The sequence below is a fragment of the Polyodon spathula genome, chromosome 2 (assembly GCF_017654505.1).
Source record: "Polyodon spathula isolate WHYD16114869_AA chromosome 2, ASM1765450v1, whole genome shotgun sequence".
Taxonomy (NCBI): domain Eukaryota; kingdom Metazoa; phylum Chordata; class Actinopteri; order Acipenseriformes; family Polyodontidae; genus Polyodon; species Polyodon spathula.
This window is the reverse complement of record NC_054535.1, coordinates 7,699,512-7,722,923: the sequence shown is the minus strand read 5'-3', so window position 1 is coordinate 7,722,923 and position 23,412 is coordinate 7,699,512. Positions and strand designations below refer to the sequence as shown.

Below are 23,412 nucleotides of genomic sequence, written 5' to 3'. Positions count from 1 at the left end.
TAATAATAATGATGATGATGATGATGATGAAGTTACAAAAGCCCAATTTGCATGGGACTAAAAATCACCACATAAACAGGTGGTTTCAGAAATTTTACTGACATCAGTGAACTTTAGTCCAGTGCGAACCATCCATTTCTTTTTACCCCAGATCATTTTCTCAGAGGTGCTGTGATTTTTTTTTTTTTTGCAGGACATCAGGACCTTCTGTAAAATTTCAATCTCAAGCGTTCTGTGTCTTTTAACTCCCATACAAATCGACCATGTCAGTGTTATGTTAGAATTGATATAAGCATATCCGGGGTATTCATCTCAAAGCAAGAACAGCCTTTACAATAAACCACAATATAACAATAAAATTGGTACGAGCTGTCCCGAGATTCTACAGTTAAGTAAAGCGCTACGAGTGTGCAAAACCAAACATAACTGGCAACTTCAAAAATGAATGCTTTTAACGGTGCATTTTGAAGATATGTATGGAAATACACATCACTCAAAGGATGAAGTGGTTATTCTAGTCTTTGGAAAAGAAGGTTCAACAAGATGAGTTATTTACACCTGGTTCGTTGATTACAAATCATGCAAAAAAGTGCCTTCTCTGACCACAACATCACATTTCATTTTGAATTCATCGAATTTCCTTGCTGCAAACAAATTCACGTCTGAGAGGTTACTTAACGTCCTCTGCTTTTGACCGGCTCTGAGGACAGTTTGTTTTTAGTCCTGTGCGAATCATGCTTAATACTCACTATAGGCAAGTAAGACAATTCTATAATGCTTTTTTGATGAGAGAGTTCATTTTTGGCATGTTTCTTTTAATTTAGAATGTACATAAAATTTAATACAGTGCAGTGTCTTTTACTAAAAAAAAAAAAAAAATTTAGTTTACTGATCATATGTTTTGAGTGGCATTATCTTTCTTTGACCTGTATGCTGGTCTGTACAATCACTATAGGATGCATCCTATAGCCTGGAGGTTGTTGGTTCAGGTCTAGGCTATTCCACTGGCGACAGTGGACGGGAGTTCCCAGGTTGCGGTGCACAATTGGCCGGGCGCCGCCTGGGTGGCAAGGGTCTAGGTTGCCCAGGGTATCCTTGGTTCACCGTGCACCAGTAACCACTGTAGACTGGCCTGGCGCCTGCGGGTAAAAGTGGCACACGTTTCAGAGAACGCGTGTGTGTCCGTCTTCGTCCCTCCCATGTCAGCGCAGGGGTGGCAGCGGTGAGCCGGGTTGAAACAATAATAATTGGACATTTCAAATTGGGGAGAAAATAAGAAAAATATTACAAAAAGTAACACTAAGCAGTAAAATTTAACAGAATAAAAACAAAACAATAAAACAGTAAAACAGGCAATACTGGGTAAGAAGACATTTTAAGATATATAAGCTATATTATACAAATATGTTTTTAATCTAGTTTTAAAGGCAGCAAAGTGGGAGCTTTCCTCACAGGTCATTACATAATTTAGGGGCTTTATAGCTGAACCCTCTACCACATGTGTTTTTTTCTGAATTTTGGGAATATTAAGTATCCCAGCATCCTGTGATCTGAGTAAGCGTCTAGGAACATATGGGTATATGAGGTCATTTATAAGATGGGGCAAGGCCATTTAAAGCCTTATAGGTTAAAAGCAGAACTTTAAAATCTGCCCTAAACTGGACAGGAAGCCAGTGCAAAGGTGCAGTCACAGGGGTAATGTGGTCTTGACTCTTAGTCCCTGTTAAAACTCTAGCAGAAGCATTTTGTACAAGTTGCAGACGAGAAATAACGTGGCTACGAGTACCAAAGAATTGGGCATTTCAGTAATCAATCATTAAAGATACAAAAGCATGCATCAGTTTTTCTTTAATTTGGCGATAATTCTTAGATGAAAGAAATAGATTTTGGTAACATTTCTAATGTGTGGTTCAAACGAAAGATATGGGTCAAAGATCACAATTAAGTTTCTCATTTCCACTCAATTCGTCAAGGTCGAAATCAGACAAATCTATTGTTTAGTTTTTTCTGAGATCTCAGAATCATCACCTCCTGTTTTATGGGTGTAATGCACACTTGGGTCTTTTGTCATCATGTCATTACACTTGTTTATTTGTGTTTCCTTCAGGTTTGGAGTTGTTCAGGATGCTACTGTATATTTCACATGCCCTGTATTCAGAAATGGGCAAAGGACAGCATTTTTCTAGTATCTTCAGTAACTGATGAAGACTTTTGTAAAAAAGACCTCCCCTGGCCATGGTAGGTCATTCTCACACTTATGTTTCACTGTACTTTTGTTGTTTTTTGATTTGATAAATAAAAAAAAAAAAAACAACTGAACTGTTGTATTCGTTCAGTTTCTGTATGAGCCCTATTTCTTTTTTAGTTTAGGCATGTAGGCCTCATTTTCGAAAGGGCACTAAACTTTATGGTTCAGATAATTGCAATTATTGTGCACATTAATCATTTCCATATTTACTGTTGCAATTTTATTCATTATCTCACGAAATAGTGGGAATGTTATGGTTGAAGCTAATTTTATTGTGCCATACTATGGTAATCAGAATGAATATGTGATTTGCATGGTAATGCATGATAATGTATTTAAATGAGGCACCCAGCTCTGGAAAAATGAGATGACATTACCATATTATAGTGACGTTGTATGGTATAATCTTTCATAACTGCTACCGTTGCACTGCAAATCAGACATGTTGCCTTGCCATCAAAATTATTCAGTGAAGAAATAATCATCTGGCTAATGATTTTGGAATCTTCTGTGTTCCGCCTCCACCTTTCGCTTCCATGACGTCTCCAACTACTTCTGTCTACTGGTTTTTTAAATTTTATACAGAGTGAAATAAGTAGTTTAAACAAGCATGTTAGCTGTCCCAAGCAAAATTGTGCGTGAGGAAACGGATCCTGTGAGCTATTTGATTGGCTTTTTTTACTACCTCTGTGAGCTGTGATTGGCTTAATGGGAATGTCACTCGTACTGCACATTTTCAATAAGTGTGTTGTGTTAAAGAGGCAGGTTGCTTTAAATAATTCCAAAATGATGCAGTACATCAGTACAATTTTATCAAGTAATGGGTGGGCCACCAACAATTGCCCCACGGTCTGTACGTTTGACACCTCTGCTTTAGTATTAACTACTTATTTTAAACTGTCACTCAGCTTTAACTGCAACCTATTTAATAAACTGTGATTTACACACACACAAAAGCTCTCTCTCTCTCTCTCTTAATTATCTATCTATCTATCTATCTGTCTATCTATCTATCTATAATAAATTTATTTATTTTTATATTTGTATTCTTTTTCATTGTTTAGTCCAAAATGTAGGTATGAGTACAAACCGTCTCAGACCCCCAACCGATATAACTGCTACTGTGGGAAAGTGGAAGATCCTCCTTTGGACCCCTGGCTTTTACCACACTCCTGTGGCCAAGTCTGTGATAGAGATTTCAAGCCCTCTTGTGGACACAGGTGTTTGCTGTTGTGTCATCCAGGTACTGTGTCAGCTAGAATCAAATATGTATTGTATTGCTGCAGCGGTGTGCACCAGATGGCTTTGAGACAAATATTGCTTGTTAAACCTAAAAATAGAGCCCTTTTAATTCAAAGGGAAGTACTGTGTCATTTCAGACTGCTAATGGGTTTGATAAGACTTCAAGGACAAAGGTCTTGGTAGAAGGTATAGTGAAAATCCAACAACATTGAAAATCTAATTACATTTTTTGGTGCTTCTGTTTGCTCAGTGTTTTAATTTTAGTAGTAGAAAGCTTAGTTCTTTGAGCCAAAAGGTGGTGGTAAAAACCTACGTCCATCCGACATATTTTCTTCAAAATTAACAGGAACCAAGGTTGTACAGTTACTGACCTCATTCTGGGTCATTTTTTTTCCCTACTCCTTTTAAGGTCCCTGTCCACCATGCCCGAAGATGGTTACTGTGACATGCTTCTGTAAAAAGGCTAAAGCTGTGCCGAGGCGGTGCAGTGCCAAAGCCTGGTCCTGCCAGCAGTCATGTGGAAGGAAGCTACCCTGTGGACAGCATGCATGTGCAAGCCCTTGCCATGCAGGTAAACCCTTTCAAATAAGCATGTAGGCATGGACAGACAAGGGGCCAATTTCACCAGATTTTTGTAATCCTCCTTCAAAGTGTACATGGTACATTTTTGGGTGCATTTGCGGTACATCTTTTCTACATCTATCCCAGCTCCCCTGCAACTCGCAGCATTGTTTGTATATATATTTGTGTAATTTTAAATACATTTATTCTTAATAGCACAGTTTTGATTTTCTAATACAAAATAAATACAAATAAAAAATGCTTAGTGCTTCAAAACAATGTTTATTCAATACAGAACTTTCAATTTTTTGTCGTTTGTGAGGTGCATTTGTATCTCTTCTGATAAGCACATGAGCTCAGTTATTGCTGCTGATGTAAGGGTATAGCATCAGTTCTGTTTTCTGAAAGTCATGAAATGGGACCTTTTTTTTTTTTCCCTTTTCCATTTTTAGGTGATTGTCAACCTTGTCCTCGTGTGAGCAAGCAGCGGTGCCTTTGTGGAAAGAATGTGGCGGAAAGGCTTTGTGCTAGCCCAGTTTGGCAATGCGAGAAGGTTCTTTTTATTTTGTTACATTTGGAAAATCGCTGTCTATTTATTGGGAACAAAACAGAAGTATTAGCATAGTTCTAAGAATGAAATGACTTGAATAGACCTGTCAAAACAAGTTAAATAAATCAAATTTAATTAAAACAAAATATTATTAATTAATAATGATAATACTAGCAGTCATCCTCATCACATTTGCCCATGAAAGCGAACAATGCCAAATTATACTTAATTCAAATACATATTATTTTTATATGAACCTTTCTGGACTTCAGCTGCTTATGATATACTGTATACATGACCATCTCCCAAAACACCAGTCCAGCAAGCAGGGAAATATTTAGCAGCCCTATAAATCATTATATTTGGTAAAAAGAAAAAAAAATATATATATATATATATATATATACACACACACACACACACGTGTGTGTATATGTATATATGTGTTGATTCTTGGGCTGCATAGATGAATGACTGTACAATTGTGATTGTTTTTTGTTTTCCAGGTTTGTGGAAGAACCCTGCCTTGTGGGAATCACACGTGTGAGATGGTCTGCCATCCAGGTCCCTGTGGAAAGTGCCCCCGATCAGGAAACCGGGCATGCCCATGCGGCAAATCCAGTGAGCACATTTCAGTTTTGAATAATGCACTGCTTTTAAAACCCAGCTTTTAAATGCATTTTATTAACTCTTGTTAGCTTTGGTATCGTATACAGGCTGAGATTGCTTTGGTTCTTCACCTGTTGTTTTTTAAGCAAAGACAGATGAACCCGCATTATGTTATGATTGCCGTGCAGGTATAATTTGTGATATAAAGCAAGTTTCACGTTTGCCTATGACAGCACATTACGAGTGCGAGGAGGAAAAAAAGAAAGCTAGCTAACGGTGAATTAAAGAGCAGTATTTTAATACTGTATTTGTTTGCACTTAAGCAAAGGCATGTAGTTTACTACAGGACATACGTTTTGTATCATTAACTGGAATGAAACATTTGGAGTCATTAGATAAAGGCATGAATTGTTGACTGATGAGAGCTATTAATTAGGCATTATATTTGGTATATTTTTTTGTATGCATTTGTGAGAAGACTGATTGTTAAAATTTGGCGACGTTGGTGTTTTGTAGCTGAACTGCATCCTGTTAAGACCGCCTATGCAGGATTTGACAGGCTGCACAAAATGTGACAATAAGCGGGTTTGTGCAATGATATTGAGAGGTCATTTCTCAAAGAGCCTATGGTGCATGGTGGGAGTGGTTTTTGAAAAATCATGATAATAAACGGGGCATGGTATTAAACGAGGTGTTCATCTGTATTTCAAATAGTGTCATAGATAACCTGCTAACTCCTGGGAGATTTGCTATAGAAGATACGGTATGATTGTAGCTAGACCATTGGAGAGAGTTTGGACTACAGTGTAAACTAAAAATACCTAAATGTCAAAACAGTCTTTCTCTGAACCACTCGGCTTGGAGTTAACCAGTTATATTGTATGAGTTTTGGTACTCTGCAAAAACTGCAGGGCCTGGCTTTCAACCGAAGAAAAATAGCTTGCATCATACGCTTACTATGGAGTGGGCAATTTACTGTGCCTGCAATTTCCTCAGTATTTAACCCGCTGAATGTAACTGCTGCTATCGTTTTCTTTTCAGAGTACTCTCTCCCCTGCACTGAGGATGTGCCAACATGTGGAGACACCTGTGAGAAAGTGATGGAGTGCGGGCTTCACAAATGCTCAATGCGCTGCCACAGAGGGCCCTGCGAGACCTGCAGACAGGTAAGACAAATAGTCAAAAAGCGCCTGCTTAACCCTGAAGAACCCTGTTTAATCCTATCATGCCTGGAGAACCCTGTTTAATCTATCCTGTAATGCTCGTAAAGTGATTGTCTCCTATATCTCCACTAGAGGGAGATTCAGCACTGCTCGGCAATGGCACCAGAGCAATCCAGCTAAAGCACCGGACTGCAAATGTAAATCGCATGTTTGTGTAATGTAAAATCACCATGGCATTTTAATATTATGCATTATTAAGGACCAGGCAAGGGTTTTAGTGTTTGGGCATTTTTTTGCTTATTATATAAATCATAGAGGCTTGAATAAAACAGATAATTTGTCCAGAGGGAAGTATAGTTATCCATTTTAGATACAAATGAATAGACTTGGACATAATCTGAATTAAAAACAAGATATAAATAAGTAGCCCTGTGATGATCTGACTTCTTAATTATAAAAGTGGCCAATAAAATACTGCTTAGGCAGCCACATGGTTTTGGTGTTTATTCTATAGTCAATTTACTGCTACTTGTTTAATCAGCTGTACAAAATTAAATGTTGAGGCCTCATAAACCATGCTTGAATTCCAAAAAGCACTAATTTTGTCAGTACCCACTGTCATATATTGAACATGGAGTGAAATTTACTCCATCTTGTTTTGCTATTGCAAGATCTGTATCCTAAAATGTTTTAATAAAAAGTGTGAGCAGCATTTCACTTTGTTGTTTGAAATCGAGTATTATTTTCACAGCGTTGTGCCAATATGCTCATCACAGTTAAAAACTGTGCAAAATACAAGGTACTGTAAAATTTGTGAGGAAAATCTGTCAAAGTCAGGATCATTTAAAAAGAAGCAGGAATTTATCAGTGAAAATCTGTTTTTAAAAAAAAAAAAAAAAAAAGTCTCCTAGTGGGTCAAAATTAGAGTAGAGCAGATATCTTTGTATGTCTCTGATGTTTTGTTTTTTTCATCCAGTATTGCTTCTATATAGTGTGCTTTACATGCCTGTTTTGTTGTGGTGCCTGGGTAGGAGGTGGAGAAGCAGTGTCGCTGTGGGAAGTACAGCAAGCTCATGCCCTGTCACAAGGAGTACCTGTGTGAATCAAAGTGTCCTAAAACAAGAAACTGCCAGCGGCACCAGTGCAAAAGAAAGGTGAGCTTTTGCGCATCAATGATCAGCAGGTGTCACAGGTATTTATTTACTTTTAAGTTAACAGCCACAGTACATGTACAACTATAGATCTTTTTGTCCACCATAGTCCATTGTAGGGTTTGATAAATGGGTTAACTGAATTAAAAAAAAAAAAAGTCTCTTATTAAAAGCGGATTCCTCTTGCTAGGACAACAGTCAAACAGACGATGGGCTTGTGTCCCTGCTGCTAGAACTGTCATTAGGAAATGAAAACAAAGATTGTCTCTGTGGGAGGTCTGCTCACCTGATAAAATACAGTATAGAGGAGAGCAAATTGTAGAAACAGGCACAGGAATTCAATATTTGTTGACTATAATTGTGGACTAGTGCAGCTTTTAAATTCTATACTCCAGACTAATGTTTTAGTCTGGAAGGGACATAACTAAGAAGCAAGGCTAAGAGAAGAATTATAATTAACATATGTGTAATTGTATGTGTGCATATGTATAATTTGCTTCTGAGCTTTTTATAATGGAGTGGAGAAAAATCTTATTGGCAGATCTGTGACCATGCCATTACTGCTGGCACCACCTAGTGTGATATGGCTGATGGCCAAATGAGATGGAAATTGAAGGAGAGCTGTTTAGCAAAATAGCTGTGGGTGCCTTGTTCTTCTCTTTTCCTGTGTTGAGCTTGAATGTCTCTGATTTGTCCATAGAGAGAATCTGAGGCCTGAGGGGAAAAACGCTGCTATTCACTCTGATGCTGTGGTAAAGAGCAGTGCTAGGGCTTTATTTTAAAAAGCTGTCTTCCGAAAAGCAGAAAAGGGATGTTACAATAAATAGTATTTAAAAACGTGATTTAAAATAATTTAACTGAAAATGTCATTATCGCCCAACCCTATCTAATATGTTTTACTTTTTCCTCTCTCTGTTACCCAGGTATGAGGATTTATGGAATATACTGCACCACTAATATTTGTCCTATTTGTTATTTATGAGCTGTAACACATTTCTCATACATCAATGGCTGTGTTGATGTAAAGGGAAAAAGAAATGTCTCTTGGTTTTATAGCAAGTGATTTTAACGATCAGATATAGTCTTTGGCCTCTGTACTGTAACGGGTGTCTGTTCCTGCTTCAATCCACAGTGCTGTTCAGGAAACTGCCCACCATGTGACCAGAACTGCGGTCGAACCATGGGATGCAGGAACCACAAGTGTCCTTCTGTCTGCCACAGAGGTAAAGTCAACTAACAGACAGTGTCAGTGAAAGTGTATTGAACAAATGGAGGTCACATATGGTATATGTTTATCAAACCTGCCAACACAGGATCTATTGAGTCAAGAGTAATAGCCCTGCTAACAGGAACAAGCCATTCAACCAGCGGTGGAACAATATCAAGCACTGCTATATACATGTTCACTTAACGTCTTGTCCCTTTTATTAACATTATCAGTTGACATGAGGTTGATGCGACTGGAACACATGTTGTCTTGTCATTATTTTAAAAACACTTGCAGCAGGGTAAAACAACATCGCAGTTTTTGAGCTACAGCTGCTGCTATCTATGCCTGTATTGTTTTGAAATAGCAAGTTGTGATAGCAACTAATATCCTTTGAATAAAGAAAAGCATGCCATAGAGTGAAAGCCCTGGCATTTTGTTATATTAAAATCAAACGAAAGCAAATATGCCTAAATCATATTTAAATGAACACATTTATCGATATTGGAGATGAGAATGCAGTGAGAAGGGCATGTGCTTGTTTAAGTTACAATATATCCACTGTACGTCATGTTTATAAAATTACATGTTTATAAAACTAGAGAAACTAGAATGGTATGCTGTCTGACAATGGTATGCAGTCTGAGACAATTTCTATGTTTCAGTTTAATATGCAAAATAATGTAACAATGATTTCAATAGAAGTGTACCAGCTTTATTCTTATTTGCTCATTTGGTGACCTTTTCGATTTTTAGATTTCAGAATGCTGTGGAGAGATCATTAAAATGTTGATGCCCAGGCGAGAGTGAAATGGTTGTTTGATACAGAGCTTTCTGGGTTATCAGCATTGTTGAATTTGTTTTACTAGCCTGAATCATTTTTAAATACAGCACAATTAGATGCACAACTTTCAAATGGCATCTGTACTAAAAATCACCTTGACCTTCACATGCTCTCCATTGAGTGGAGCATTCTCCATGAAAACCATTGGATTAGAACCATTGCTCTGCTGTTGCACACGACCAGCTGCATGCTTAGTGGTGCTCTTAAGGACATTAATGTCAGGAGAAAGGAAATGCTATCTGAATAGCCCTTGCTTCTTGAATAATTAATGCAAAGCTACAGAAGTAGTGCCTTGTGAAATCTGTTTAAGCCCAGCCCTGTTGCGAATGTATTTTGGCATGTGAAACCTTTGTACCACTTTGTGCAGCACACTGACTGTGATTATGGTGTATACCAGGGGTGGCCAGTCACGGTCCTGGAGAGCCAATCCACTCCAGGTTTAACAGGTAAAATAAGATAACTCATTTAGGGTCTTGGTGGAGGTTGAATTGGTTCAATTAAACAATTGAGAACAGGGCTGGAACAAAGACCAGGAGTGGGATGGCTCTCCAAGACCGTGATTGGCCACCTCTGGTGTAGCCCATACATTTGTGACACAGCCTGAACAAGCTGTGCAAATCAGACATTCTTGTTTTGTCAGCTGATCACATTTCTCTATGGAGTGCTGGCAACTTAAAAGGAATCTTGTTATGGAAAAGATGGAAAGCATGATCAACTAACCCCATGTAACTGAAGACAATTCTATATACTTGCTCTGACAGCAATTCAGCATTTTTTTTTACATTGGGATTTAACTTCTTGGGTAATCCTGTAAGCAAGGCTGTGGTGACCTAAATATTGCTCTATATGTAACCTGACACCTCCGCAAAGGAGATTTTAAAGCACTAGTCGGTAGATAAATACAGCATTTATGCTGCATGTGGTGTTTTCAACATTTTACACTTTTTTCCCTTTGTAGATGTACATATCCACCTTATTGGATATAACACTGTGCATTTGTACCTAAACCAACTTGTGCCCTTTTCACTTTAAAAAAAGAGATTAAAATGGGGGAGATTCACATTTTTTTAAAACAGGATGTTGAATAACAAATATGAAGGTGTTTCTGAGGGCTTATATTTGCATTTGTTGTGTTTATTTTGTGTAATATTAAATGTTATTTTTGTATTGCAGGCAGTTGCTATCCATGTCCTGAGACAGTAGATGTGAAATGTAATTGCAGCACCACTTGTATAAAAGTACCTTGCGGAAGGGAGAGAACAACTAAACCACCCAAGTGTAAAGAGCTGTGCAGGTCAGTGAAAACGAGTCCTAATGGAGCTCCATGAGCCATTGGCTAGCCACAATGTAAGATTCAATAAGTGCTTAAGAATCTTAAGTATTGCACATCAGCATTTGTGAAGTGCAAGTCCTCCCATTCTTGCTTCACTGCCAATTGCTTTGATCAAAATACATTTTTCAGTGGGGCTAGTTGATGTGTTTTTGATTGTCATATCATCTTAATATTTACGGTGTCCAAGCTTAGAGTTGTTCAAGGACTTTGTAACATTGTCCTCTTACCCCTGATTGAGAAAGCTTTAGTACTGGCCCAAATTAGACATTCCCAGCACTGATAACAGAAAAGCAAGAACACATTGGAAATGTCAGAAGCATTATTTTCAGGAGCCTGCATCTGTTTATGTCTAGGAATCCTCCGACGTGTCATCACTCAAGTCGAGAGAGACATCGCTGCCACTTTGGCGCCTGCCCCTCGTGCCGACAGTCTTGCCAGAGAGTGCTGAAAAAATGCGGACACGTCTGTCCAGCTCCATGCCACGATGAAGTGATGGTCAAACAGACTGACAAAGTACAGAAACACCATTTTATATTTGGCAGCCGTACCACATTCTTGAATGTTTTTTATTCTGTAAGCACAGAGCCAACTGAATATGCTAGTTGCCTTTTCTCTCTTTTGTAATGTTAATTTACCCCCTCAGTACGTTGTGTTTTTGACTTGTATTTAAGTAATTCCATCTGTCAGTGCTATGCACTGTAGTTTTCACATTTCTGGCATACATGTATTTGATAAATACATTATAAATAATAGTTTGTGAGTTACACAGATCCATACGTCTTTGTTTGAGTCCCTGTTAACTATTGATGGTGTAAACATGTACTTGGGGGGGGGGGGGAAATGAAACAGGTTTGTTTTATAAATGCTAATGAGCATTTCTATTAGGAAATTAAAAAAAAAAAAAAAAAAAAAAACCCTCTTAAAAAAGCAACTTGGTGTTTGTCGGAAATTACCTTAACTTACATTATTCTAGTTATCTAGATTCACTTTGCATCCTTTTCTCTTTCTGCCGTCACATCCTGGTGAATTTGTAAAACTCAAAAGTATAAAGCACACTTGTGGCCTCACAAAAGGGCTAAGTACTGTATGTGTGGTGCATTAACCTGCCCCCTAGTGAATGTAAGAAATAGGCGTACCACATTTGTTCTGTGGTATGTTTCTTACTGATGTACAGTATTTCTTACATATACTAGGAGTAGATTACTGCAGAGGGACTGGTTAATGATTACATCAAGGTTGCACCTTAGTGTTCATTTAACAAGTGATAGCAAATCAATTTATAATATGCAATTCTGTGTTTGTTTCATTTTGTGATTTAGCATCAGCTTGCAGGTCCTTGGGAACAGCCTTCTGAACCGGCCTTCATTCAAACTGCTCTGCCTTGCCCACCCTGTCAGGTTCCTGTACCCAGGTACGTGCATTTTCAAGTTTATTTTTACCTAAAGAACTGTACAGTAATCCTGTATTCACTCAGCCTGTTAGGCAGCCTTGGATCACAATCGTGGCTTACAATGATGTACGAGCACAGTCATAGTGTTAAATAAACCAATACTAATATTGTAGTTTTTAAAGCTGTTAATTGGATGTAGTACAGAAAGATAGTTGTTTTTTTGTTAACTAGGATTAGCTTGTGACTTAAATCTATAGTAGACAAAAAAAAAAGTTAAGCTGAAACCTTATTGTATAGGAAGATTCATATAGTAAACACTAGCACTGGCTGCATTGTCTGATGTCTTTTAACCCTAAATAACTGTTAGTTAAGCAAATACTTTAACAACTGCTTTCAGTGCTCCACATTTAAAGGTCTTCTCTAGTACATGACATTTGGAATAACAGAATTACATAAGACTGAATGGGCAGCATGATCTCTAATTGTTTCTGCAGATGTTTTATTTGATACCGACCTTGTCTCATGGTTACATGGAAAGTATACGTGGAATTCAGGCTATACTTGCTATTTAAACTAGGTCATCTAGTCTGTAAAACAAAAGCTCATGTGTTCTTTTCTGGAAGGGGCATATTGTTGTTGGGAGTGGGATAGTCTACTTTTGAGAGGTAAATATAGATGCTGTTTGAAAGGGAAAAACATTATCTTGGTTATCTCTGACGTAAGTGGGCATTGCATTTTGAGCCTTCCCACATTGGCTAATTGTCAACCAGGAAGGAGCGTCTAATTAGAACAGAGAGGTCCACTTCAACACGATTATTATTGGCAAAATGTGCTCGGCCTTTCGTCAAAATTTGATATAAACTAAAACAATAATACATTCCTTTTTTAGCAATAACAAATAGATATATTAGAGGTCGGCCTGGGTAGAAAATCAGGAACCAGGTACCCAGGTCTTTTTCAGGTAATGATTTAAAAAAAAAAAATCACACGTTAATGTTTTAAGTGCATGATACATATTTAAATACTATGTAGTAGACATACATTTAGTCCCTTCAGATCTGTAGACTTGTGTAACCTTTTTTAGTCCTGGAAATATCATCAATAATAATAATAATACAAATACCTTCTTTGCTCATTTCTTGTAAATATGCAGTCATGTCTGAATTTTGTTCATCGCGATTTTCTTTTCAAACTTCTTCAGTCAGATGAAAATAATTATAAAATGATTTTCCTCATCTTGGTTTGACTAGTTTTCAAACTGTGTGAAAATGAGTAGCCATCGCACTGATAAATCAGTGAAATTCGCAGGGCATGGGATTTCTAGTTTTTAATGTGTGATTAACAGTGGCAGTGGACACCAATAAACTACATTTCCAAAGTACATTACGATTGAGCTATGACAATTTAGGTCTGTGTTTTTATTTTTATTTTATACTGTCAGCTAAAAAAAAAAAAAATCGTTTGTATTTTATAGTCAAACTTTAGGGATTTTTAGTAGCACAAATGCGCCTAAATTAAAATTCACATTTGCACAAGCTAATTTTTAGTCACATATGTGACTAAATTAGTCACATTGTAGAGCCCTGTTGTGTTTTGTTTGCGAGAATCATCGGCACAGTTATTATTATTGAGGTGTACTTGCCGCTTGCTCTATTGTTTTCTGTAAAACATTGATGTCCTGTCAATTAAGAAAAGGCTCAATGCAAAAGCTTGTCTTAATATTGTCTGTTATGCAGGCCAGAGACAACCGTATTGTCGTATTTTCTACATTTTCTTTAAATTCTCAAATTAATAAATCTAAATCCTCTGTAGTAAAAAGAGACCCAGGTAGCATCTGGTAATTTAAAACTCTGTTTATATATATATATATATATATATATATATATATATATATATATATATATATATATATATATATATATATATATATATATATATATATATATGTGTCTTGCAAAAGTATTCAGACCCCTGACCAATTCTCTCATATTACTGAATTACAAATGGTACATTGAAATTTCGTTCTGTTTGATATTTTATTTTAAAACACTGAAACTCAGAATCAATTATTGTAAGGTGACATTGGTTTTATGTTGGGAAATATTTTTAAGAAAAATAAAAAACTGAAATATCTTGCTTGCATAAGTATTCAACCTCCACGCATTAATATTTGGTAGAGCCACCTTTCGCTGCAATAACAGCTTTAAGTCTTTTGGCGTAAGTATGTACCAGCTTTGCACACAGTATTGGAGTGATTTTGGCCCATTCTTCTTGGCAGATTTGCTCCAGGTTGTTCAGGTTGGTTGGACGACGCTTGTGGACCGCAATTTTCAAATAGTGCCACAGATTCTCAATGGGATTGAGATCAGGACTTTGACTGGGCCACTGTAGGACATTCACCTTTTTGTTCTTGAGCCACTCCAGTGTTGCTTTGGCCTTGTACTTGGGATCATTGTCCTGCTGAAAGGTGAATTTCCTCCCAAGCTTCATTTTTTTTAGTGGACTGAAGCAGATTCTCTTGCAGTATTTTCCTGTATTTTGCTCCATCCATCCTTCCTTCAGTTGTAACAAGATGCATGCTGCTGACACCACCATACTTCACTGTAGGGATGGTGTGTCTTGAGGCATGGGCAGTGTTAGGTTTGCGCCACACACAGTAGTTTGAGTTTTGGCCAGAAAGCTCTATCTTGGCCTCATCTGACCAAAAAACCTTTTCCCACATCGCAGCTGGGTCACTCTCATGCTTTCTGGCAAACTCCAGTGTGCTTTCAGATGGTACTTTTTGAAGTAACGGCTTCTTGCTTGCCATCCTCTCATACGCGGCCAGTGTTATGCCGGAGCTCTTGATATGGTTGACTCTGTAGCACAATCCTTCAAAGTGATTGTGTGTGTGTGTATGTGTAATATATATATATATATATATATTTATATATATATATATATATATATATAATATATATATATATATATTACACTGATAGTCATTATGGTTGGAGAAGGTCTGGTGAGGTGTACAAAGAAAAGAACACCATACCTACTATGGAGGTGATAATATCCTTCTATGGGGCTAGTTTTCTTCTAATGGCAAAGGAAATTTTGTTCCAATACATGGTAAAATGTATTCCTTGGCATACCAAAAGATATTGGCCAATTATCTGAAACCCTCAGCTACAAAACTTGGTTTAAAGCGCAACTGGACGTTCCAATACAACCAGAGCATGTGAGAGCAGTGGACCACTCTTAATTTCATAGATTGCACAATATTGTCGGAGCATCGCAAAAGCTGCATCGTTTATGGATCATATCTTATATGTACTGTGTTAAATGTTTTTCCTTTGCAAAACATCTTTTGGAGGAGGAGTGGTGCCAGAGGCTTTTCACGCTCACACTCCATTCAGGCACTTTATCCACTCCACACTCTTAGCAAAATGGTCCTGCTCTGCTCACATGTCCTGAACACAACAACAATCCAAAGCACACATCAAAATCTACTTCGGAATGGTTAAAGTAGAATAAAATCAAGGTTCTGCAATGGCCTAGTCAAAGCCCTGATCTAAATCTGATATGAGAACCTTTGATATGAGTTGAAGGCTGTGCACAAGTGAAGTCCTTGGAATTTGAATGAACTGGAAGAATTTTGCATTGAAGAATGATGAAAGAATCATTCCAAAAGCTCATTGGCAAATAACCAGATCGTTTAAAAGACATTGGTATTGCTTAATGTGCCTCAACTGGCTGTTCATTTAATTTTCCTTGTTATGGTATGAATACTTTTGAATTAGCATTTTTGGAGTTTTGCAAAAAAAATGCTCAAATAAAAAATTACAGAGATCTATTTCTTGATTTTTTCTGTTACTTTTTTTTCCCTCATCCACAAAAGCAAAACTTTTGCACTAAGCGATTTCCCCTAAAATTCATTGTTTGAGAACTTTCTAGAAATTATAAATTTCCATTGGGGTGGGTAAACTTTTGATTACAAGTGTGTGTGTGTGTGTTATTTTCTGGAAGAGATGTGGTTGAAAAACCCACAAGCATGTTATTTTTCAGACAGTTGCATTTGGTTGGTAAATTGAAGCAATAATAGGTTATCTATAATAAAAATGCAGTTGTGGGCCTCACGTTTTTCCAAGATCCCCTCAGTTTATAAAAGTGGCAGAAAGTGTGTACTTAGCAACAGCTTCAAAGGGGTTGGTTACATGCTCTGCTTTGTTTGCTCATGCTAACTCTGCAAACATGCTGTGGCTTCATCTCGATTGTCAGTAGCTCAAGGATAGGAACATACTTTCTAGGTTGCCATCTTGACTTCATTGCACTGCTAGATGAAGCAGCAACGTATTAAACATTTTGGTCTTTAAATGTCAAGTTGCTATGCTGCATTTCAGTAAGTCTGTTCTAAATGGTTTTTTAAATGTTTAAACTGTATCTAAAGATCAGCTGTACGGTTTTGGGTTTAGTCTTTTGCCACTGTAATACAGCAAGCCTGGATAAATAGCTAGAAACCTGTAATGATCGTTTTTAGTTGTCAGTTTGGTTTAGCAAATGATGTTGAAATGTGCCAAACTGCTAGCTGAATTTTATTTTTTTTTTCTTGCAGGACATGCCTTGGGGAACATGAGGTAAGTCAATACAATAGGATGTGGAGGTGTACAGTGGGTGGTAATGTAGGGTATAGCCACTTGATACATGTTCCTACTTTCTGATGCTTCTCGATCGGCAGCTTCATTTAAAAACAAACCACTGCAAAGAAAGTAAAGTTGTATTTGCGTTCAGTGGAAGAAACAGAACAAAATAGCACAACGCAAAACATCCACTGTACCATCCATGTTTATATGAGAGTTTTAATATGGTGCATCATTTTAGTTTTTTTATAATTGATTAATAATTTAACTCAATGTGGTTTTGTCAGCATGTCGTACACAGTACTGAGTCTGCCCAGCAACCTGTCACTCATTTTTTCGTGGGGGAGGGGCACTTTATGAATAAAAACAATAGAAATATAAAACACTGTTATACATTTCCTTTTAATCTAAGGTTTGAAACAGATGACAAACAGTAAATATAAAAATGTTTATTGCTTTTAAATAACATAGAATGAATATATATATATATATATATATATATATATATATATATATATATATATATATATATATATATATATATATATATATATATATATATATATATAATAGTCTCGCTCTATCAGATTTATGGGTTTTCTTTTAACTAAAGATGATATGTTACAAACTTTGGCAGAAACCACCCACTGTAACATGACAGATGATTTATATTAGATTAGAAATACCAATTGTTTATTGTTTTGTTCCTCCATAATGTTTCCATGACCTAAAAGATTCACAACCAAAGCCCTAATATATAGTGCATACTCACCCCACCTAGATACTTGAAATATCATTCCTTGTAAACCGTTTCTTGCATGCTTCAAATACCCTCCTCATTTAAGCAATGTGTGTCGTCCAGAAGGATTATAAAAATGCTGGATGGCTAAAATGTATCTGAGTGGTATGCCATGGTGCACATGTCTGGCTCTCTGAATAGTGCAGCTTGCATAGTAAAACTAAAAGTATAAGTGCTCCTGGTTGTGCTTTGTATTAAACCGCACCAAAAGATTCATTTCATTTTATTGTGTAGTGCAAATAGAGGTAGAAAATATTCTACAAATAACAAGGTGTGCATCATAATAATGGTAATCCATGTTTGAAAATGTATTTTACTTCAGATGCAATCTGGCAGCTTTTCAGCTTAGGATCATCACTTCTCTTCCAGTTAAAATAGACCATGTGCTATTTTTTTTCTGATTCTTGATATAAGTATTGACTGATTAAAACGTATGCCAGAAGTTCTTGGCTGAGGGCCTCCCACATGCTAGCAGATTATCAGTAGATTCATGGATCCTCAAAGCAGAATACCCTTCTAAACTTTAGCTCCAGGGTTCCCCAGCTGTCATGCCCATAAAATTTTCAATCTTGTAAATGAAAGAGATATTGAGTAGCTATCTAGTGGTCATCAATGTAGACAGTGCTTCTGCTTACACACGGGTCCCTATTTACAAAGCTTGATAGATTAAATTAGATATTTCATGTATAGAAAGTTATTGAACTGTAAAGAATCTAATACCATTCTAAAAGCTTCTTTAAAACATATCAAGTATTGAGTGGTTTATCATCAGACAACTTTCATATTGAATGATACTGCATGAATCTTATTTTTCTGGATTGCATTAGTTTAAGTCATTCCTTATACATGTTTACCATAGTAAAACCATAGCATGGTGTAATAAAGCATAGTGAAAGTACGGTAAAGTATAAGGTAGGTGAGCATTGAGAACAGCAAAATATGGTAAAGCACATTTAATAAACAGATAAACTGGGTGTGGTAAATGCATATGGTAAATGCGTATAACCATGGGAAAAGCATGGAGAAAACAGAACAAATACAATGGTCAACTTTTTATAAAGGGAAAAACAAAATGATCAGGTAAATCCTACTTCTCCAAATTCTGTCACTTTTACAAAGCAGATGTGGAGCTTAATTCTCTGAATTCTGCAGTTAAATCTGCTTCCTTTTCCATACATCATTATAGTTACAGTGCCTATAGAAAGTCTAAACCCCCTTTCTAAATCTTCACCTTTTGTTGCCTTATAGCCTGGAATTAAAATGCATTAAAATAGTTTTATTTATTTATTTATTTATTTTTATTTGTCTACACCCCACAGCTTCCAAGTGAAAAAACTATTGTTTTGAAAATACTATTGTAGAAAATTAATAAAAAATAAAAACTGAAAGAGCTTAGTTGGATAAGTGTCCACCCCCCTTCTAATAACAATCCTAAATTAGCTCAGGTGTAACCAATCGCCTTCAAAGTCACACACCAAGTTAAGTGGCCTCCGCCTGTGTTAAATTGTAGTGATTCACATGATCTTGGGATAAATTCAGCAGTTCCTGTAGGTTTCCTCTGCGTGGTAGTGCATTTCAGAGCAAAGACTGAACCATGAGCACCAGGGCGCTTTCAAAAGAACTCTGGGACAAAGTTGTTGAAAGGCACAGATCAGGGGATGGGTATAAAAAATATCAAAGGCCTTGAATATCCCTTGGAGCACGGTCAAGACGATTATTAAGAAGTGGAAGGTGTATGGCACCACCAAGACCCTGCCTAGATCAGGCCGTCCCTCCAAACTGGATGACTGAGCAAGGAGGAGACTGATCAGAGAGGCTACCAAGAGGCCAATGGCAACTTTGCAAGAGCTACAGGCTTTTATGGCCAAGACTGGTCAAAGTGTGCATGTGACAACAATATCCCAAGTACTCCACAAACCTGGCCTGTATGGTAGGGTGGCAAGAAGGAAGCCATTACTCAAGAAAGCCCACCTTGAATCCCATTTGAAGTATGCAAAAAAGTATTAACTCGGGGGGGGGGGGGGGGTGGAGACTTATCTAATTATGATCTTTCAGTTTTGCATTTTTAATATATAATTATTTTAATATATAATTTTCCCAATAAATACTTTTTTCCCCTTAAGTCTGGAGTATGGTATGTAGATAAGTGTGGAAAAAAATAATCCTCATTTAAATGCATGAAACTCTGAGGCACTGACATAACAAAATGTGAAAGTTCAATGGGGTGTAGACTTTCTATAGGCACTGTATATATAATAAACTGAATACTCCCTGAACATTCATAGTGTTTGAACGATCCTCATTCATGGAATAACTGCAGTACTCCATTAATATCTATGTTCTTTTATATCCTTTATTCCATAAAAGTACATTTGTGAACAGAGACTGTGGTCCTTGGTGAGTCTTGATTAAAGTCTTGTCTTGTGCAATTTCTGGGTCTTATACAGGGGTGCCTCAGCCGGGCAGGGGCAGCATGTGCACAGCGGGGGAAGAAAAAACGCTTGTATAGCATGCAATGTTTAGTTGGGGTTATACTCTGTTTCCTGCAAAAAAGCAAGGGAACTAATTAGAACACAGAGCTTACATCTGCGAGCTGCCAGGGGCGACCAAAATTGGTCTCAGCGATGAAATGTTAATTTGCTTTCGCCATTGGCGACTGTGGGAATGGGCAGGTCAGATACAAAATAAGTTAGTTATATTATTAGTTTCACTGATTTTTCAGTTCAGGCTTCAGTTCACTATCCCAGTAGCGCAGTAAACAGCACATAAGAAAACATGTTAATAATTTACACGCAGCATATGTACCTTTAAAAAATTGTCCTCGTTTGTCAGCTGTTTATTTTTTAGTAACCTACATGTTAAACAGTCACTTTGTTGTTTGTTTTTTTTTTTTTTTTTTTTTTATATACATATTTCAGTGTGTGTTTGTGTAGATTTCAGTAGACCCTGACTTACTGTATTTAGTACTACCTCTTAAAATGTATTAGCCAAAGTAATATAATTTGACATCTGGTAGCCAGTATGTTGCTGCTAATTGTGCTGTTTGGTCAGTTTTCATTTTGTTCATAAAGTTTATTCAGAGTCTGCTGTTACATAATGAACTACTGAAATCAAGTTCCTCAATGTCAGTCAGCATCCATTTGTTTTCCAACTTCTCATTAAGAGTAGCTGCTATTGCTGCTGATTGCAAATGCTTTTGAATTTTTTTTTTTGTTTGTTTCATATAGCACATTGATAGTGTTCATAGGATGTGTATAAAACAGAGATTTACTTTCACATAGCAGAAAAAGGTAAATTACACAAACTAATTTATACTGTATTTACGTTTTTTCGGGCAGATTGATTTGATTTGTAACATTTATTTAAAGAAGAATGTATTCCGGCTGGCTTTAGAGTGGATTAAGGCATGTGCATCGACCGGGGGGGGGGGGGGGGGGGGGTCAAACAGTGATGTCACGATAGTATTTTACCTGGCCCATATCTTTTATTTTTATTTATTTTTTTAAGGCGACCGAATTTTAAAAGCTAGGAGCCAGATGCCCATAAGGATTTTGATCCCTGTGTCATACAAGAACCTACCTTACTATCCTGATGCCTAATGCTGCTGCTGATAAACTTTAATTAAACTTAATGAAAAGGTAAACATTTCCATCTAGCTGTCCTTTCCCGTTACTTATTAACTTGCATATATTGAATATGCAGAGATAGTACTGATGACTGTAAAACTAAAGGGGAGACAGCAGTGTTCCATTTTAATTTGTGCGAGACCTTTTTATACCATAATAGACAGGGTGAAAGGTGCAACTTTGTGTCTTGCGCATTACTTTGATAAGAGAAAGGTCATCTTTTGTGCCGTTGTTGAACAGTATTTAATGTATGGAGATGCTGTGATTTAATTTGCTTTTTTGTTTATAGTGTCAGTCCCAAATGTTAAAGAGGAGGAACCCTGAAGTAGAAACAGCTTTCTCATTTGTTAGAAATTTGTTTTTATTCTGACAAACTCAAAAGGGTGTCTGTGGTCATATGGCGATATGGAGAAAATGCTAATCCCATATGTGAAGTAATATGAAATTATTGGTAATGATAGCTGACCAGAGTGCAAGCTCCATTCGGCAGAGAATAGGTTTGTGTTTGTATGTTAAAATTAAGGACAGTGAAAATGTTTCCTTTTTTTTCTCCTAGTGTTAGATCATGTGTAAAAGGCAAGAGGGGCTGTGAAGAAAGTACAGATTAGGAAGCGGTTTGTATTTTCAGATAACAAAAAGCAGTTAACTGGTTACAAACCAATTAGCGCTGGATTGATATGTTAGGTTTTTTTTTTTTAGTTGAACAAGTTTAATTTGAATTCATCAGATGTGTTCCAATAAAGTGAAAGAAATGTGATTATGTTAAGATGATGATTGTGAGTGACGAAGTTTGAAATTGTACTCCAATTACATGAGGCCCATTCCCCTTCCAGGTATGCTGCAACTGGCCTGAAAGCAGCACTTGACTTTTTAATTGGTCACTTCTTGGTATTAGACTGGGTATAACGTTGCATCAGCCACCACTGTGACCTTTTAATGCCATGTTTTAAAGACCAAGAACACAGAAGGTTCACTTTGAGTTCGATGACTTTGCTTATAGGCATAAGTAGCACTGGTACTATACATGAGGGTGACTGGTTGAGACTGTTCAAAGAGTTGTGCAGTCAGCAGGAACAATCGACAAGGCTGAAGGCATCATAGGTAGCCTATGGATGCAAGGATCAGAATGAAATGCCTTTCTTACTTTATTCTGAATTGTGTTTATGCCACCAGGATATGTGTCAAGAAGGAAGCTGAGCCTTTACATAGACACCTGAGAGCAGCAACATGTAATCACTGTACTTTATAGTCAGTAACCTACAACATTTTTGCTTATGACGTTTTTTTGGATGTGGCTGTAAATAATTTTAAACCTTCAGTCAGTCAATATTTACTGCCAGATCATGCTTTCAGCAAACTTTTATGCTGAATCTTTTGAAGAACAAAAATCTGGTGCATCTATTGCTGAAGCAGTTTGTCCTTTTTGACCTTGATTTGAGAAATATATGGGCATCCCTTGCAAGGGATGTGGAGTGCAAATTCTATCCCCAGAGTTACCAAAGTCTTCTGTATCATTTGTACAGATGTTTAATTTTACTAAATAGACAAATGTAAAAAAACTAGAGTTTTATGTAATTATGTCGTACAAGACCAGTGCACCTTTTAATATTTTTAAAACACTACGGGGATGATGTCAGGATAGGTTTAATGCAAACAAATGCAGATGCAAAATCCAAATTGTCTAGCGGGCAGGGAATTATTTTGCACTGCAGCCTATGTAAACTTAAGAGCAATGCAAATTACTCAACACGCACAAATAATGAGCTACAATTATGTATCACGAGGGTCACAATGAGTGCTGCCAATGCATATGGAAAAATCCACCAGCCACACAGACATTTTACTGTCCGTCATCGTTCCTGGGGGTGATGACAACTAAAGAAAATGCAAAAACAAGCAACATTTATGAGCAGTCTCAACAGGGTCTGAAAGTGCATGCACACAAACTGCACAGTCACCAGCCCTTTCTGGCAGAGTCATACATATACTAGCGCCTCTTTTTTATATATATATATATATATATATATATATATATATCATGTGAAATTGTTTGTTTTTTCTTACCGTGTT

General features: G+C 37.0%; 1 protein-coding gene across 1 annotated transcript in view; it reads left to right on the top strand.

Annotated features, from left to right (window-relative positions):
* The window catches only part of nfxl1 (nuclear transcription factor, X-box binding-like 1), a 47,805-nt gene that overhangs the window by 1,911 nt on the left and 22,482 nt on the right, over positions 1 to 23,412 (top strand). Inside the window, exons 5-16 of the mRNA XM_041275359.1 lie at positions 2,108 to 2,238; positions 3,313 to 3,491; positions 3,900 to 4,061; positions 4,504 to 4,604; positions 5,108 to 5,222; positions 6,252 to 6,376; positions 7,405 to 7,527; positions 8,657 to 8,747; positions 10,749 to 10,869; positions 11,262 to 11,421; positions 12,228 to 12,319; positions 16,893 to 16,914. Of these exons, the coding sequence (XP_041131293.1) occupies positions 2,108 to 2,238; positions 3,313 to 3,491; positions 3,900 to 4,061; positions 4,504 to 4,604; positions 5,108 to 5,222; positions 6,252 to 6,376; positions 7,405 to 7,527; positions 8,657 to 8,747; positions 10,749 to 10,869; positions 11,262 to 11,421; positions 12,228 to 12,319; positions 16,893 to 16,914 (1,422 nt within the window). The remainder of the gene's footprint in view (positions 1 to 2,107; positions 2,239 to 3,312; positions 3,492 to 3,899; positions 4,062 to 4,503; positions 4,605 to 5,107; positions 5,223 to 6,251; positions 6,377 to 7,404; positions 7,528 to 8,656; positions 8,748 to 10,748; positions 10,870 to 11,261; positions 11,422 to 12,227; positions 12,320 to 16,892; positions 16,915 to 23,412) is intronic.